Source organism: Patagioenas fasciata, chromosome 22 (assembly GCF_037038585.1).
Source record: "Patagioenas fasciata isolate bPatFas1 chromosome 22, bPatFas1.hap1, whole genome shotgun sequence".
Lineage (NCBI taxonomy): Eukaryota > Metazoa > Chordata > Aves > Columbiformes > Columbidae > Patagioenas > Patagioenas fasciata.
This window is the reverse complement of record NC_092541.1, coordinates 1,538,960-1,556,379: the sequence shown is the minus strand read 5'-3', so window position 1 is coordinate 1,556,379 and position 17,420 is coordinate 1,538,960. Positions and strand designations below refer to the sequence as shown.

At 51.7% G+C, this 17,420-nt stretch overlaps 3 protein-coding genes across 5 annotated transcripts; 1 reads left to right on the top strand and 2 right to left on the bottom strand.

The window, feature by feature from the left end:
- Nucleotides 1–155: 155 nt before the first annotated feature.
- On the bottom strand, nucleotides 156–7,356 carry NT5C3B (5'-nucleotidase, cytosolic IIIB). Of its 3 annotated transcripts, none has more exons than XM_071798195.1 (9): nucleotides 6,846–7,356; nucleotides 5,140–5,238; nucleotides 4,533–4,602; nucleotides 4,234–4,280; nucleotides 3,704–3,789; nucleotides 3,433–3,522; nucleotides 2,304–2,466; nucleotides 1,221–1,421; nucleotides 156–903 (listed from the first exon to the last, which is right to left on the bottom strand). In XM_071798195.1, the coding sequence occupies exons 1-9, from the start codon at nucleotides 6,882–6,884 to the stop codon at nucleotides 793–795; spliced, it is 906 nt and encodes a 301-aa protein (XP_071654296.1). In that variant the 5' UTR covers nucleotides 6,885–7,356; the 3' UTR covers nucleotides 156–792. The 3 variants fall into 3 exon arrangements, with proteins under 3 accessions (XP_071654296.1, XP_065712339.1, XP_071654297.1); XM_065856267.2 differs by lacking the exon at nucleotides 6,846–7,356 and adding an exon at nucleotides 5,516–5,577; XM_071798196.1 differs by lacking the exon at nucleotides 6,846–7,356 and adding an exon at nucleotides 5,430–5,507.
- On the top strand, nucleotides 5,787–10,353 carry KLHL10 (kelch like family member 10). The gene is made up of 5 exons (XM_065856266.2): nucleotides 5,787–6,613; nucleotides 7,128–7,617; nucleotides 8,084–8,701; nucleotides 9,135–9,284; nucleotides 9,795–10,353. Exons 1-5 carry the CDS (start codon nucleotides 6,426–6,428, stop codon nucleotides 10,164–10,166), a joined length of 1,818 nt encoding a protein of 605 aa, XP_065712338.2. The 5' UTR covers nucleotides 5,787–6,425; the 3' UTR covers nucleotides 10,167–10,353.
- Nucleotides 10,344–16,798, bottom strand: KLHL11 (kelch like family member 11). Its single transcript, XM_065856263.2, has 2 exons — nucleotides 16,298–16,798; nucleotides 10,344–15,754 (listed from the first exon to the last, which is right to left on the bottom strand). Exons 1-2 carry the CDS (start codon nucleotides 16,768–16,770, stop codon nucleotides 14,158–14,160), a joined length of 2,070 nt encoding a protein of 689 aa, XP_065712335.1. The 5' UTR covers nucleotides 16,771–16,798; the 3' UTR covers nucleotides 10,344–14,157.
- Between the last annotated feature and the right edge of the window lie 622 nt (nucleotides 16,799–17,420).

Genomic DNA, 17,420 nt, shown 5'->3' with positions numbered 1-17,420 from the left:
TACTCCTTAAAGAGCAAACTGCTCTCCCCATCCACACCCACGGCTACGAACGCGCTGCTCCGAGCACCCAGGTCGCTGCCACCCAAACCCCCAGCAGACAAACTTACTTCTTGCGTTGTGCAGCAGCACCAGATGAGCTCCACGGGATGCAGGGATGACTGGAAAAGCCTTTGTTTTAATAGCAAGAGCTGTAATGGAGCAAGAGGGACGGCAGGGCTGGGGAGCTGCAGGGTTTCCGTGGGGGACACGGGGTGGGCGATGCTATGTCTGGCACGGCCACCCCAGCCCAGGCACTTGGAAGCCCACAGAAAACAGGACAAGACGTTTCTTAGACAGGAACACAGTAAAACTCAATGTCTTCCATAAAACGAATCTGTCCTCAATCCACAGCAAACCACCTCCATTTCTGTGCTTGGCTGCTGAAGCAAACACAGAACATCTCGGCCTGAGACATGAAATGGTTTGTTGTGGCCTCAAGCGGTGGCAAGGATGAAATCCGAGTGGGATAAAGTCCACAGAGGATGAAGAAGAGCCGGGCACAGGTGGGGTGAAGGGAGCGGGGAACCTTCCTCCATCTCACCCCTCCTGCTCCAGGGCTGACAAACAGGTTAATGAGGTCGGGATGTGCACAACACATGAGAACTGGGGCAGGGAGCCTGCCCGGCATCAGGATGGAGCCCAGCAGGCACCAGACGATCTGCTCCAGCGTTGTCAAGGGGAGGGCACTCGCTGCCCACTTGCCCACTCGCCCCACTCGCTGGGCGGCTGGAGGTGGGACGCTGCCTCCCCAGCTCACGTCTCGGTCAGGATGTACCGCAGAATCCCGTTGACCACGTCCAGCGTCTCGTCGCTCTCCAGGACGATGTCGTAGGCATCCAGGTATTTCCCCCTCTGCTCTTCCACCTGCGGCACAGCCACCAGGACAGAGAGGAGAAAATTATCAACACCAGCCGCTGACAATGGAGGTGCTGCACCCACAGCCCCCGCATCCCTCAGTGCTACCAAAAAGAGGGGTCAACAACCACCCTGACAATGGCTCAGGTGCACCGGGAGCTCCGCAGACGCCCCCCAGTTCCCTCCACACACCCCATGGGAGCCCATATGAATCTCTTGCAGCCCCCAAACGACTTGGGCAGCTGCCTGCCCCTCTCTGCTGCCCCCCAACCTTTGTACCGGGGGAAGGCTGGCAGGGAAGCAAGAAAACTCCTTCTCGCACCCACCTTGTCATTGAGAAAGCCGATCTTGAGGATGTTCTCCACACTGGGAACGCCATCTGCCATCGTCAGGTCACCCATGGAGTCCCCCAGCAAGATGATGCTCGTCCGAGTGCTCAGCTGCTGGAAATACTCCGTGCCCTGCAGAACGCTGTTGTTCTTGTTGTAGGTGTGGATGAGAGGTCCCTTGAAATGCGTGAGGACTCCCTGTGCAAACAGGACAGACAAACTGATCCCACTGCAACCGCTCCGCTGTGCCGCAGCCTTGTCTGGAATGGGCAAACGGGGTTGATGCTCACAGGGCAGCAGCTTTCATCCCAGAGACACCCCAAGGAGTGTGGAAACCCAGCAGCCAAGAAACACCTGAAGACAGACCCCAAAAGTCCCCTTTGGCAGAGCAACCCTGTCCCAGATGGCGAAAACAAACACAAAGCATGGAGATCCTGGAGACCTCGGTCAGGCTCTGTCCTGCCCTGGAAAGCTGCGGAGCCCTTGTGGAAGGCAGGGTTGTCACACTGGCCCCTGCTCCCCCAGGACCGCCTGTCCCAGCCCGTGGGAACAGAGGGCTGCATTGTGAGAGACGCAATTTTCTGATGTGCACTGGGACTTTTCAGCCTTTAGCACATCAACAAAAGCCTTCCAGGCTGTTTCAAAGGACATCTGGCCTTCAGATCGGGAAAGGCTTCTGTGCTCAGTTAACTCCATCCTCACCCTGCGCCAGGATGGAGCCCCCAGCGCTGGGCGCGGAGCCGGCAGCGTCCTTTGTGCCACCAAAAAGCAAGTTTGAAAGGTGAGGAGACCCCAAGATCACAATGCTCAGCTATTCCTGCACTCTGCTTGCTTCCCTTGTCTCTCCTCTGCTCCCTCTCAATGCTGATCCAGCCTTGGGGAGGACAGGGGAACCTTTAAGACCCCCAGTAGTGATGTTCAGGGGGCTGCTACAGTGGGAGCACCTCGCAATCCTTAGAACAGTTACCAGGCAGCTTGTAACCCAGCTGTGTCTCTATTAAACGTATTGCAGCCCTCAGTTCCAGCCCAACAACCCTCCCCTCTGCAAGCACACCACTCAAACACCACGCAGCAACTCACATTATCATCAAAGTCCATGTAGTTGGACACCACGTTGACGTTTGAGTAGAAGACGTTGGCCTGGCGGATAATCTCTTCGAGGATGTCACCGACACCAGCGGAGAAGATAAACAGGGGGATGTTGTACTTATGCAGCTGATCAAATAACTCATGGAATCCATCCCTAGAGCAGAAATGCCCGTTACGCACATTGCACAGCGAGGTTCCTGGTGTCCCGTGGGCTGCGAGGCTCATTATTTCTACCCAGGACTTCCCCAAGACAAACACACGTGTGAGCTCTGCGCAAAAAGCACAAGGTTTTTGTGGCACCAGCATTTCTGTGGCGTTCGCTGTGTGTTCAAGGGGCGTGCAGCAGAGCCCCAGGTCCCTCCTGGGAGCAGCGACCCAGCACAGGAACACGCAGCACATGAATAATTTGCTCAGCATCTCCTGATCGCATCCAGCTCGTCAGTGGGGGCGCAGGGGCCTGCACAGCGCCCGGGAGCGGTGCTGCCAGCCGTGTGTTAGAGATGTGCGAGTGGTCAGAATGGCTGTGAGGACGATTAGGTCAATGTGCAACAGTCTCAGTCTGCCAGGACACGATTTCTGTGCAGAAGGGGAACCGGAGCTCGTGAAAACCTGGACTTATGGCACCACCTCCTCTCTGAGACAGGCAGCTCGTTGAAACCAAGGCTCCCCGAGCCAGTTTTAGGGCCACTGCTGCCAAGCCCAGCTTTAACAGCAAGTTTAGCGCAACATTTCTGTGCTACGGGTGAAATTTGATGCTGAGCCAAGGGGCCGGATAAGACCCAGCGGTTACAGTGCATGGAGAAACAAACCTCTCCTGGAAGAGGGGAGCTGCACGCTGCCCCCTCCCCTGCAAACAGGGGGCTCTGCCCATCGCCCGTCCCCCCGGCCGCTCCTCGCCAAGGCTCGCGGGAGGTGGAAGCGGTTTGTGAGCAGGAAGGAGCAGCCTGTGGGCAGGGAACGAGCTCAGGCTGCGGCTCGTGGCGCTCACTTTGGGCTCGTTCACGGTCAGCGCTCGGCCCCAGGAAGGAAAGGGGATTTGCAGCCGCCACGCTGCGCGCACTGTGGGTGAAAACAAGGAGCTTGCGCCGCGATCGCAAGCAGCCGAACCCCGAGCTCGCACCTCAGCATCACGTCCGATTCTCTGACGATCTGGGCGATGTCACCCTTCTGGATCTTCTGCTGTGACAGCAGCTCGTGGGCCCTGGTCCACCTAAGGGAAGGCAGCAGAGTGAGCTCCCTGGGCAGCAGCCTTAGGGCAGCCAGAAATGCAACAACTCAAACCTCCTGGTATTGCTGTCAAGCCCAGAGACAGGTCAAGCCTTGGGTCTTGTAGTCCTCAGGGGCAAGAAGTTGCCATCTCAAGGTCAAGCTCATCACACAGGAGCACTCACCACTCCACCATGAGGGGCCGCTTCTCCTCCAGGGTCCGGTTGGGATCGATCTCAATGGGATAGTAATAGTGGAGCAGATCTTTCAGCTGGAGCGTTGTAAAGATGGAAAAAGAACTGAGTGAACATCACATCTAAAGAGACTGTAAACTATAAAAAAAGCATTTCTAAATTCCCCCAAAGCATCTCAATTCCTAATGGAAAATACACCAAATCTGTTGCATTAAGCAACTTCACTCCGAGCGAATCTGGAGCTCTCGGAAGCATTAACCCTCCAGCAGCCTGGCTGCCTCACCTTGCTTCAAACAGTGCACGCAGGATGCACACACATACACCCTTCCTCTTCGTATCAGACCAAAAATGCCCACGGCTGAGCATGCAAATTAAATTTCCCTTTTTAACTTCTCCTTCCATCACCGTTGCCTGAAATGCAGGCTTGACACGTGCAGCTTGGAGAGCTGTGACATGGGCCACTACAACCGCCTGGTGATGGGTGATAGGGACAAAGCAGAGCCTTACAAAACAGCACCTACCTTCTTCTTGCCATCCTCACTGATAACGCGACTGTTATCCAGGATATCTGTAATGACAATAAAATGCCAGCGTTGTAGCCCAGAAAGGCTTTTAAAAAGCTGCTATCCTGCGTCTTCAGTGCCAGCTCTTCCCAAAAAAGCCACAAGCAGCTGGAGCCCAGAGCTGCACTGAGAAAGAACGAGATGGAGCGGTCAGGCTTGGCAAAGGAGGGAGAAGAGGACAACAGGAGCCACAGGGACTGAGCACACAAACACTGAAAACAGAATTAGCAGCAGTGAAAACAACGGCTGCAACTCACTGTGCGAAGTGGGGCAGCGCCTGCCGTTGCACCCGAACCTGCTCAGCGTCATGTCGAAGTCTGAAATGACCTGGAAGGTGAAAGAAGAGCAAATCTGTGCACGACCCAGCGCACTCTGCCTTTGCCATATGTGGCCAAGGGTGCTGCTGCCGGCGAGGATGCAAACCCAGGGTTGGTGAGTCTCATGTGAGGGTGCAGACACAGGGCAGCAAGGGACAGGGACACTCCTGCCAGCCGTGAAGCAAATGTCCCCATCTGAGACAGCCAGCACCCCTCCCACTCCGGCACTCTTATCAGCACCAAATGGCTTAATCCTGCTGACTTATTGCTGTGGGTGGAGCGGGGGGGTTTGGGGATTGGCTTATGTTTCTAGCTTGCATAACAGGGAAGGAAAAGGTCCATCCAGGGAGAATCACCAGCCTGGACCTCGACAGGAAAAATATCCCCATCCTCCCCCTGCAAAATGTGCAGAAGGTGCTTCCTTGGGTTGGAGCAGCCAGAGCTGGGGAGGCTGAGGAAGGGAGGGCAGCTGAAGACAAGGATGGACGCATCACCTGCTCTCAGCTGCGCCAGCCCCGCCACAACCGGAGCCAAACCGGGCCAGTACCTGCAGCTTGTTCCTCCCCTGCGCCTTGATGGAGCGGATTATCCCCATCACGCGCTCCAGCTGCCGGATGCGCACCGTGGCTTTCTCCAGCTCGGGCACCTGCAGGTAGAGACCCCCCCTCCTTGTTAAGTGAAGCCCCTGGGTTCCCACACAGCTCCTGGGGGACCGATGCGGTTCTGCTCTCCATCCTGGTTGTGGACCCTGTTCCCTCCTCCTGCCCCAGGGCTGTGCTTCCCAAACCTCGCTCCACAAGGACCTTGCACCCCAAACCTTGCTCGCTCGGAATCAACCTTTGCTCCCCCATCACCGGTCGCTCCCCAGCCCGGTCCACGCTGCTTATAACCCCGGTCGAGGGTCCCGGAGCCCCCGCTCTCACCATCGCTCTCCGCTCCGCTCCGGGAAGGGCCGAGAGGCGGCGGGGCCGCGCAGCCGCGGGTGGAGCCGGAGCCGGAGCGGGGGTGGGGCGGGGGTTGTCCCGGGTCCGCCCCGGGGTTGTCCCGGGTCCGCCCCGAGCGCCTCCTGGTACCGGGACTTGCGGTCGCGTTTGTCCGGCAGCGCGCTCCGAGCCAGGAAGGCGAAAGAGGAAGGATTGAAACAACCAAATAAGTAGTTACCACAAAACTCAATTTAATTTGGAAAAAAAAAAGCCCGCACCGACAGTACCATGAAAAATCCGAACTGTTTTCCTCGCTGCGGTGGGACAATCGCAGGGGTGCTGCTTGGCACCCGTGTTACCTACAGACATAACCAACGAAAAGCGGTTGGCCATGAGCGAAGGCAGAGCAGTCAGGATGAGGCCCTCTCGCCCCGCTCTGCTCTCCTTGTCCCCACCTTCCACCCCTCCAAACCAGCAGACACAGCAGGGACAGCGTTTGCAGCTTCATCCCTGATTTTAGCCAGGCTGTCTCTCAGCTTCCTCCTGTGCAAGCTGCTATAATACAAGGGCACTGCAGAAGCGGTCGGTGCTGACATTTGAGCAGCTTGATACCCAGGTTAAATAACATTTAAAAGTTGCAGTGGAATCATAGGGCTGGTTTTGCTCAGGGCGGCCAGACAGGGCACAGTTAGATGCGTGTTGTGGTTAAGCGAAGGCCGAGGAGTGAGGGAGCTGGGGGACCAGCACCCCGTTCCATGCAGAGGGGTGTACAGCATCCTCCCCACGTCTGTGAGCTCATTATGGGGCATATTCCAGAACCACCAGACAGACTGGGTTTTCAGAGAAGGAGGGCAAAGCCAAAGGCCCGTAGCACTCAGGGAGAAGCACCTTCCACTGTCTCACGTTCAACATGGGCGATCACTTGGCTGCCACCGACTATTCATCCTCGCACATGGAGCGGAAGATGAGTGCCATGGCTTGCACCATCTTCAACGAGCTTCGCCTGGAAGGGAAGCTCTGCGACGTGATCATCAGCGTGGGTGGCACCGAATTCAACGCTCACAAGAACATCCTCTGTAGCTGCAGTCACTACTTCAGGTCAGTGCGCCAAACAAGAGGGGACAGGGACAAACAGGACGTCCTAAGGTGTCACACACCTTAGCGCATCTCCAGTGCTTGCATCAGCTCTAAAACTCACTCAGCAGCTTTCCCATAGTCCTGGTACCTGGCTGGACACCAGAATTAATCCACAACCAGTACCCAACAGCTAAGCGGTGTCTGATGAGCCCCAATGCGGTGCAGGGCGGGGAGCGTGGCCAGCCTGGCTTACCTGCCATTGCGCGGGAGGTTTTCCTTCCCCACGCACCATTATTCTCTGGTAATCTCGTTGAAACAAGGTGACCGCTCACCCTGTTGCTCTGTGCCCACAGCCAGAGGTTGCGACTCCTTTTTAAAACAACCAGCTAGTAAAACATTAATTAATAAGCTACATGGCCTCCCCGCCTGGCTGCTGCCCAAATGGTGCCCAGGCAAGAAGGCAGAGGGAATAATGGCATGAGGGTTTGATACAGTAAAGGTGTTTTTTCTCTCAGTGCTGTGTTGTATTTTTCAGGGCTTTGTTCACCAGCAGCTGGAACAATGCAGATAAAATACTATATAAAATCCCTGGAACTACACCTGAAATGATGAGGCTCATTATCGAGTACGCCTACACCAGGATGGTACCGATCACGGTCGACAACGTGGAGAGTTTGTTAACTGCAGCAGACCAGTTCAACATCATGGGCATCATCAGACTGTGCTGCGAGTTCTTAAAATCCCAGCTATGCTTGGAAAACTGCATCGGCATCTGTAGACTCACGGATTATTACCACTGTCCCGACCTGCGAGAAGCGGCCTATGTCTTCATCCTCCACCACTTCGAGGACATCTACAAGGTGTCCACCGAGTTCCTGGACCTCTCCGCCGACGAACTGAAGCACATCATCGAGAAGGACGAGCTCAACGTGAAACAAGAAGACGCCGTGTTCGAGGCCATTCTGAAATGGATCGCTCACGAGCCGGAGAAGAGGAGGAAGCACATCGCAGACCTGCTGAGCAGGGTTAGCGCCGTCACCACCTGGGTAGAGGACCGGACAGCGCAGCCTTCTAACGCTGCTCGCAAATAAACGAGTTTTCAGAGCGTTAGGTTATTGCAAAGATCCCACGCGGAGGTTGGGGCAGAGCTGTTAAGTGTAGGTTTCCTTATGTTTAGAGCTTAACTGTCCCTCACATCCAGGAAGGGCCCAAGTTCACATGGGACGATGTTATCTCTACATACACAAAGTTTATGAGCATTTGCCTAGACAAGCTATACTGTGCAAATAAAAGCACTGGCAGACTCCCTGCTGGAAAATCAAATGATTTACATCCTTCTGGACCAGCTAAAAACTACACATTTCATTCTCTGGTCCTCTAATAAGCGTTAGACACCACTAAACTGAAAGCAAAGCCATCTAGCATTGGAGCAACTCACAAAGGTGTAAAGCACCTGCGTTAATATTCCAACCTCCTTTTTGCATTTTCCAGGTTCGCCTGGCACTGATGCAAGCAGATTACTTCATGAACAACGTCAAAGGACACGATTACGTGAGGGACAACGAGGAGTGCAAGTTTCTCATCATCAACGCGCTGACGGAAATGTACAACCTCAACATGCACGGCCCGTCTTTCACCAACTTCAGCAACCCACTCACCCGGCCTCGCCTGCCTTACGCCGTCCTGTTCGCCATCGGAGGCTGGAGCGGGGGGAGCCCAACGAACGCCATCGAGACGTACGACACCCGCGCAGACAACTGGGTGAACGTCACGTGCGAGCAGGAAAGCCCCCTCGCCTACCACGGCACGGCTTACCTGAAAGGCTTTGTCTACGTTATCGGAGGGTTCGACAGCGTGGATTATTTCAACAGCGTCAAGCGGTTTGACCCGCTGCAGAAAACGTGGCAGCAGGTCGCGCCCATGCACTCGCGGCGCTGCTACGTCAGCGTCGCCGTCCTCAACGAGTACATCTACGCCATGGGAGGGTTCGACGGGTACATGCGCCTCAACACGGCAGAACGGTACGAGCCGGAGACGAACCAGTGGACGCTCATCGCCCCCATGCACGAGCAGAGAAGCGACGCCAGCGCGACCACGCTGCACGAGAAGGTAACAGTGAGGTTATTTAAAGCAGCTGAAGTATGAATTGTTTAAAATAAAGAGGGAGAAAGCTCATGTAAATCTTGAGTATTAAATCCTGGAGCTGCAGATAAAAAGCTCTCAAAGAGGTGGCAACTGAGTGGTGTGGCAGAGATATGATGGGAGGGCCAAAACTCTTCCAGAGCTGCTTCCCACTTGCCGCTGGATGGGACTTTTCCTGGTGACAAGTGGAATACCCGTGCAGCTCAGGACATAAACAGTCTAAACCCTGCAGCCTGGATAACTCGCTGCACTTTTACTGCTTCAAACCCAGAATGACAGAACCATTCCCATTATAAAAAAGAGAACCTGAACAATCCAGCCACGCGGCTCATTTTCTCTTCACTGTGTTCTCCCACCGAAAAAATAACTGCTCTGCTCACACTTTTTCTCCTGTAATCAGGTCTATATATGCGGTGGGTTCAACGGCAACGAATGCCTGATCACGGCTGAAGTGTATGATACCATGAAAAATCAATGGACCTTCATAGCGCCCATGCGAAGCAGAAGAAGCGGAGTAGGTGTGATCGCGTATGGGAACGAGGTGTATGCGGTAAGGGAGAGGCAGCACCTCCGCCTCGCCACCCAGCACTCGAGTGCTTAACCTGCATTTCCTACATCTTCAGGCTGGTTATTTACTTGTTAAGTGAGATTTAGGGAGGAAAAGTCAGAGTCAGGATGGTTGAGAACATTAGCACCTGCACACTTTTTGTTGTGAAAAATGCACGGGCTGTTTTAAGCAGCTGCTGCAAAGTGTTTCCTGTTGCTGCTGCTAAGAGCATGAGCAGCACCGAACATTTGCTTGGTCCTGTTTATCTTATCCATGCACTGCATTTAAACTCCGTAGAAGTGTAAAATCTGACAGCTGCACAAAACTTCTGGAAGCTCCAGAAGAACAAGGGAGCAGTCCGCAATCAGCCAGCATCGTGTTCTGAGCTCCCGTGCCCTCAGCAACGCTCAAACTCAAGTCAGCGAGGCCCCATCTCACCGTGCATAAAATAATTCAAGCGAATTAGCGGGTGAGGAAAGGCCGATCTCACCTCTGCACCTCTGGCATTCGCAGGTGGGAGGATTTGACGGAGTCAACCGGCTCAGGAGCGTGGAAGCTTACAACCCTGTGGCCAACACGTGGCGCCTGGTCCCCAACATGTTCAACCCCCGCAGCAACTTCGGCATCGAGGTGGTGGACGATCTCCTGTTTGTGGTTGGCGGCTTTAACGGTTTTACCACCACTTTCAACGTGGAGTGTTACGATGAGAACAGTAACGAGTGGTACGACGTTCACGACATGGGCATTTACCGCAGCGCCCTGAGCTGCTGCGTCGTGCCGGGTCTGTCGAACGTCGGCGATTACGTTGCCAGACGAGACACTTACGTGGATGAAGCTTCGAAGGAAGTGAGGTTCATTTCTTCAACAAGCAGCCTGCCCGCATAAACGGCTCCGCTTAGCTAATAAAGTCTTCCGAGCAGCAAGTATATGTATTCGCTTATTCTAAAACAACTTATACGGGCCAAAGGAATAATTAGTATTTAAAACTTACATTTTGTGGTGCCGCAGAATGAATCGGCCACAGCCTGCAGAGCGACTTCAAAAAGAAAAGGTACAACAGAATGCTAGAGAAATAAAAGGTTTATTTTATTTAATTCACTTATTACAATAAACTTTAGTACAGTGTATTTAAGATAAAGAACATGACGGTAGGATTTGTTCCAAACAGCCTATACACACATACTACTTTACCTTACTGAAGTAAGTACAGGATGCTGCTTCCCCAAGCAAGCTGCTGAAGTTACATTAATAGCGCCAGGAGACCAGAGCTGCCGTGATCCACAGCGCCTCGCACCTACGGGAGCATCTGGCTATTAATGGTCTTCAAACACCTCCTTAGTTCCACACTTTACATTCATATTAGTAACAGGATTAGATCCTCAGGAGCACTTGTTCTATCAGACTTCCCCTCAGGACTGTGGAGTTAGAGATATGATTTATACCCTCATGGAATGTGGACATAGCTGAAAGGAAATCTAAGCCATAAACCACTTATTTTAAGCTTGCTTTTTCAAAAGCCCATTGAATGTTACAACATACTATTACAAGGCTGTGTTAAAAATAACCTAAAGAGTTGCAACTCTCTGTGACTCAAGTTTGTCAGTAGCAATAAGACTATTTGGTGACAAACAAGTTGAGCCAACAGCTCCGATTTTAACATTTACTGTAATGGAGAAAAATGATATTGAAATAGCACAGTGGAATGCCTGCCATAGTTATTCCCAATGCATGCTAAAAGCTGGCATGTTTTCTTCATCTCTGGAGTGGTATCCTACTATGTGCAAGAGAGTTATTAAAAATACATACAAACCCAGCATACCAACAGAGTATTCACGTAGTTATAAAATACTATGTACACATATGGCACCTAGAAATTACTACGATGACCGCCGAGCGCTGGGGAGGATGTCTGCTACCCCACTGATGTTTTGAGCAGAGAGACAGGACATGGAACATGCATTTTGTGGCACGTATTCAGTACAGGTAAAGAGGTATGATTGTCGTAAGGAGGAGGAAAAACTCCACCCGATGTTCTGTTACATTAGGAAGGCCAGAAGTCAGCCTTCTAATACTGAATACACACCAGGATTCACTGGCGTTTAACTCACCACTCTAACCCCATGGAAAGAATTCCCAGTCTTTCCTTTATAGGGCCATTTTATGAACACCCATCAAGCCACGGCAGTCAAGGGCCACGAGGAATTTGTGATGCGATTCACAGGTTAGTGGGCTAAACTTACAGCCAGAGTCAATAACGCAGTTGCTCCAAACACCAACATGTGGTACAACGGATAGTTAAGACTTGTCAGTTAAAAACCATGTGCAATGCAATTGGTCCACTTGAAGTCAAGGCTAAAAAACCAAACCCCAACTACTTAAAAATTCCACAGAATCGGCATAGCAAAGGTTAGAGCAAGTCCACAGTGCCCATCACTCACCATGCAAGCAGAACATATGGAGATACAGTGCATCACATATAGTCAGCGCTGGCATTGACGAGACAAGCTGGCCAGACACTCAGCTCTTTTGACATTGTCTTCGAGTGGAATGTTTCAGTAAACTATGTGCAATATCGACTTTGCTTAGACTTTGAGAAGCTTGTTCTTGCATCTAACTGTGTTGCATGCTGCCACACGTTAAACTGTTTAGTTCATATTCCAGCTGAAATAATGAATCTTGTATTTCTCCCTAGGAATTGTCCGTATTTGTTGACAGACAAAAGGGCTTTGGCAGAGTCGTGGTATCCGACACCATCCTTCAGCTGCCTGTCAGCGGGATGGGGCACGTACACTCTGCTTCTGTGCAAAGTCTGGTAAAATATCTCAAAATCAGCTCCCAGAAATGTAAGTTAAATCAATGGGTTGAGTACAAAAGCTGGGAGACATTTTCAGCACTTGTATTGACAAATGCTGCTGCAGGGGCAGTAATTCCTGAACTATTTCAGCCAAAACTGCAAGAGTTCATGGGCCGAGCTCCACTGATTAACCCCTTGCGTACAGGCCTGCGTGAGCTCATTTGTAACAGTCACTACTGAACATCAGCCTTAAACCTGAACAAGCTTAACCTACTTCCTCTCTTGTATGGTACAGGTTAATCTGCCCTAACAATCCAACAGGCAAATAAAATACAACACAATAACCGCAGATGAGTAAACAGACTAAACTGTTATGATTTTCTTTTTTTAAACAAGGATTATTCTATTACAAAAAGACAAGTTATTGGTATCAAAAGTGGCAAGTGAACTGGAAAGTGGAGCATTAAGGGATGTACATGTAAGAGAAACCTTTACACGCCACGTGGTTGAAAGACTTACCAGTGTTTCAGATACGATCTAGGGTGCCTGCTGAATTGGGAAATGAGAAGTATCAGCTCAGAAAGCTAAACAATTGAAAAACAAAACAAAACACCAAACTGTTTAGAAGGTCTTTTGCAAGGAAGTTGCCCACATCAAAACCACCAGCAAATCATCATACCAGCCCAAGACAGCGAACAGATTCTCCAACATTCGTCTACACGATTTTAGGAACACCCTGGTTACTCCTCTATGATCCTGAGTTAGGCTGCATGTGAAAACCTGGAACATTCAAACGAAGGGAAGGATGGGGAAGAAAAGGAGGTAGGAAGGATCCGCTAGTAACCTAAACCGTCCTGGAGCTCTTCAGGCCAGGGAGGAGTGTTCAGTGGGACAGTGAACTGCGAGGCGCTGAGACTCTAAAGGAAATATTCCACATTCTGTTCTACGGGAGGAGATATTGAAATCAGCTTAAATCTCACCGCCACAGCAAGTGGGGAAGTAAAATATTTAGAGACTATGAGAGCTCAACTATCTCGCTTTGAGAGGAACACCAAGTGCTGACTTGTTAAGGAGCACTGTGGCACAGCTGCTGTGAGTCTCTGGGGAAAGAACACTAAAGGCAAAGGGTACTGATTGTCAAAGACAGGCTGGGGGTCTTCTCATCACTTTTTCACTAGAATTAAAATGCACGCAATGTTTGAGAAAGGATCTACAAGTAGCTCAGGTTTCAATCCCTTACTGTGAAAGAATCTCATCCGTACTAACCCACACCGACAGAAATGAATTGTCAGTGTTGGCGGGCGGCTGCTTCGCCGGTTTTCAGTCCTTTTAGCGAGCTGATTGTTCCCCCAGGTTTCTGGTGAAGCTGTCAAACAAACCCAAAGCATCTGCAGATATACATGAAAAAAAGTCCACTGCCCTCAAGCTCTCTGTTTTAGCAAGTGTGATGTTCTACCAGTCATCTGCTTACAAACGAACTCTGCAACCTTTCTAGAACACCCAGGTACAAAACATGTAGTATACACAGAGACAGTCTGAAGTAATTTTATGAAGAAAGATTGTGCTTTAGCTTTCATACATAGTTGTAACTATTGAACTTGACTCCAACTCGGGAAAGCTGAGTACATTAACGCCAAATATATGCGAAGTTTAGTCACTGAGGAGAGAATCAAAGGAATGTCAATATAGAAGTGCAAATAAAAATGTGCTTTCAAGCACACACAAATGTAACCGCTAAATTATTAAGATAGAGATCTTTGATTTTCAAAATAGAACTGTTGGAGACTGACTCTACAGAAATCCTTGAAAACAAAGATCTGGAGAGATAAATAACAGACTTTATGTTCCTGGAGATATTTCACAGCCCACTACAGGCTACACTTTTACCCTGGGCACCATTTAGTAACATCACTGGATTCACATCAGCTTCTCAATTCCCATCCACCCTCAACTTCTGAGCTTCTTAGTTTTCAATACACAGAAGATGCTGGTTTTATGCATCTTACAAAGACATATGAAGCCTAACAAAACGGTTTAGCACAGTATTTCCTAGCCCCATCAGGAGGAGTGATATTCCAGAAACTAGCACTCAATCTGCGAGCGTGGCAGTCGCCGTAAGCTCAGGGAGTGTCGGTGTATTTCCTGCATCTGCCTTTCCTGCATCTGCCTTATTCTGTCTTTTTGCCACATCAAATTTTGTGGCATAGGGTATCTCTGTGTCCCCTGCAAGCACCTGAAGGGGATTCTCACGTGGCAGGCTGTTGCTCTACAGCGAGGCTGAGGCATAGGAGGCAAAAGCATCCAGCGCTTCCTCTCCGCGCAGTAACGATAAGCCTCCTTCCGGTACTGTTTGTCAATATCGTCGCTGTTTTTCCACCCCCCAATGATGAAAACATCATCTTTATAATAGCAAATAGCTGCTCCTTCAATGCTAAGAACCTCTGGGGGTAAGCTCTCCAGGATTTCGTCTGAGGCCCTGCCAGAGATCTTTATCTTGGCTTCCTCATTATCTATAGGGTAACTCTTGGGGCAGCACGATGCCGTATGGTAAAAATTTGTGTTGGCAACCGACATCTGAAAAGAGCAATAATTATCAATGAGCGGCAGAGACTCCACATCCTGCCACTGCCTTGTTTCAGCATCGTATCTGATAATAACCGCCCTCAACCCGTCTTCGCTATCGCTGTCAACTGGGGTACGAGCAGCGACGTAAACGAACCGGTCTTCTACAGAAACAGCTTTGACATCACGAAGAATCTTTGGTGCTGACTCCAGGTTCAGCCATTTGTCTTGTTCGGGATTATAAATGGCCACATCTTTAAAGCCAGGACTGAAATTGCCATGTCCGCCAATACTGTACAAGTTTCCTTTCACCTCAGTAAGGCCAAAAGAATGTTTTCTAGTTATCAGATTTGAGACTTGCTCCCAAATGTTTCTGTTTGGATTGTACCTTTCTACGGTCTTGGCAAATCCTGGTTCCATGGAGCCAGCCACATAAACATAAGATTCCGTCACAGCAACAGCATGCCCGTCAAGATGATTGTGTATGTGCGGCAAGTTTACCCACCTATCCTCATCGATGAAATACCCTACGCACTCACTCAAGTAATCTCCTCCCTCCGACACGCCACCAATCACCATAATGACATCCATGTTTTGGCCGAAACGCGGCAGCAACGCTACAGGACAAGCGGAATGTTGTAGATTACCAGACTGCAAGTTCTCAGACCTCAAGGCGTGACTCTCCACGGCTTCAGACACTAATTTAACGCAGGCTTCATTGCTCGACACCAGCCTCTCAGATTTGACATGGCGAGTAAGGTAAGTGGGTTTCATCTGAGACAATCTAAGCAGTTTAAAGAGATCTTCAAAGTACCTTTCTCTTTCCTCAGGGTTTTTCTGAACCCACTTCAAAACGGTCTCAAAGAGGATTTCTTCAGAGTCCACTGTGATCTCCGAGTCTGAGAGCCAGTCCCTGATGAGGTGAAAAGGTAACGTGTAGAACTCCTCGTCTTGGATAACTTTGTGGAAGTTCCTCCTGATCATGTCCTGAGCTTTGAGCGCCAGCTGATTCAAGGAATACATGTGGGCTAAGCTGTGAACCGCGACACAGTTCGAGAGGTTGAGCTTCTTCTTCAGAAACTCCCCACAGAACTCTTTCAACCGGGTCAGCAGAAACCTGCGGAACAAACGAACAGGGGTGACGCTGCGTGCCGGGCACCGCAGGTCCCATCACGGGCAGCCCCCCCATAGGAAACAATTGTCTTGCCAAGAGAATAGGCCCAGGCATATTTTATTAACAATTTTGCAAGACAGGGTGTTCTACCCGCAGGTCAGCACACAGAACAGGGCAAAAAGCCCCTGCTTATAATCCCCCCCAAATTCCCTCCCCTGTTCCCCAGTGGTTGGTATCACAGGGCTCACAGACACCAGGTGCCTCAGTTCACCTGTCTCATTCATTTAATTCTAACAACCCTCTCTCCTTATTGCTGGCTTAAAATACAGATCCCTGGCTCTTAGGCTACCCTTCCCCCTAGCTTAACTTTTTAAATACAGCCATCACTTCACATTCTGGGATTAGTTCGAAGAGACTTCGTTTTACATTAAGGATTCACAGCCTGATGTCTCTCAGTCCCTCCCCCCTGCTGGGGTCAGGTGCCAGATCAGTTGTAAAAACCACATTCCTTCGTTAAACGTCCCTCAGGCCGCGGGCCCCCCTCACCTGTCCGCCATCTCCAGCACCTCATGGACGTTCCCGGGGCTGACACGGATGGTGCCCGTGTACATGAAGCCGATAACGGCCTCCACCGTGTCGGGGTCGGGGCCGCCCTCCGAGCTCCACTTCTGCAGCTCCACACGGCCCGAGCGCGACTCGGCGAATCCCCCCGAGAGCAGCGGCGTGAAGTACTCGGTGGCGGCGGCCAGGACGGAGCGGTGCGCCCGGTACTCGCGGGCCGGCCCGGGCCGCCCGCCGCCGAACGCCAGGGTGATGTCGCAGTACAGGCCGTGGCGGCGCTGCTCGTTCTGCCGCCACGCCAAGTCGGAGCAGTGAGCCAGGCACCCGAACTCCTCCGCCTCGGCCTCTCCATCCACCCCACCGCCGCGGGAACCTCCTCCCTCCGCGTCCGCCGCCGGCGGGCCGGGGCCCGGTTGCTGCTGAGGGGAGGCCGCGGCCGCCGCCATCTTGTCCGACATGGCGGGTTGCGGCGCAAGGCGCCTGCGCGGCGCTGCCCCCTGGCGGCCAAGTGGCGCCGCCGCCGCAGCTAAGATGGCGGGCGGGGGGTGTCTGTGAGGGGAGTTGGTACAAACACAGCGCCCGGGGCTCCCGTCCCCTCAGCGCCAGGTGCCCTGAGGGGAGCAGGGAGGTGACCAGGGAGGTGACCGAGTGTCGCACTCACTCCCGGGTGAGCAGAGGGGGTGTTTAAGCCGGTACCACCGCAGGGGAGCAGCCCGCCCGCCTCAGGCGGCTCAGGGCGTTCGTCCTCCCCTCAGCCCCCAGGGTGCTGGGCCCGGCGAGCGCGAAAAACCCGTCACGAGTGGCCTGTCCCCGCGGGGTGGGCCTGGCAAGACCCCTGGGGCTGTAAGTGACAGGGGGCCTGGTTGGTGAGAACACTGGTTTCCTTGAGATTCAGCACAAAAGTAGCTAAAACTATTAAAGTTGCAAGGGAATTTGCTATCTTTGCCAAACTGCATAGATAACCATAGACCAGAAATACATGTATAGTTCTTTTCAGTGCCTTGAGGTATCCTTTTGATCTTTTTTTTGTCTCTCAACAAGCCTGCAGGGAAGGGACTTCGCATGAGGAATTCACTCACTCCCAACTCAGGTACACTCTTTTTTGTTA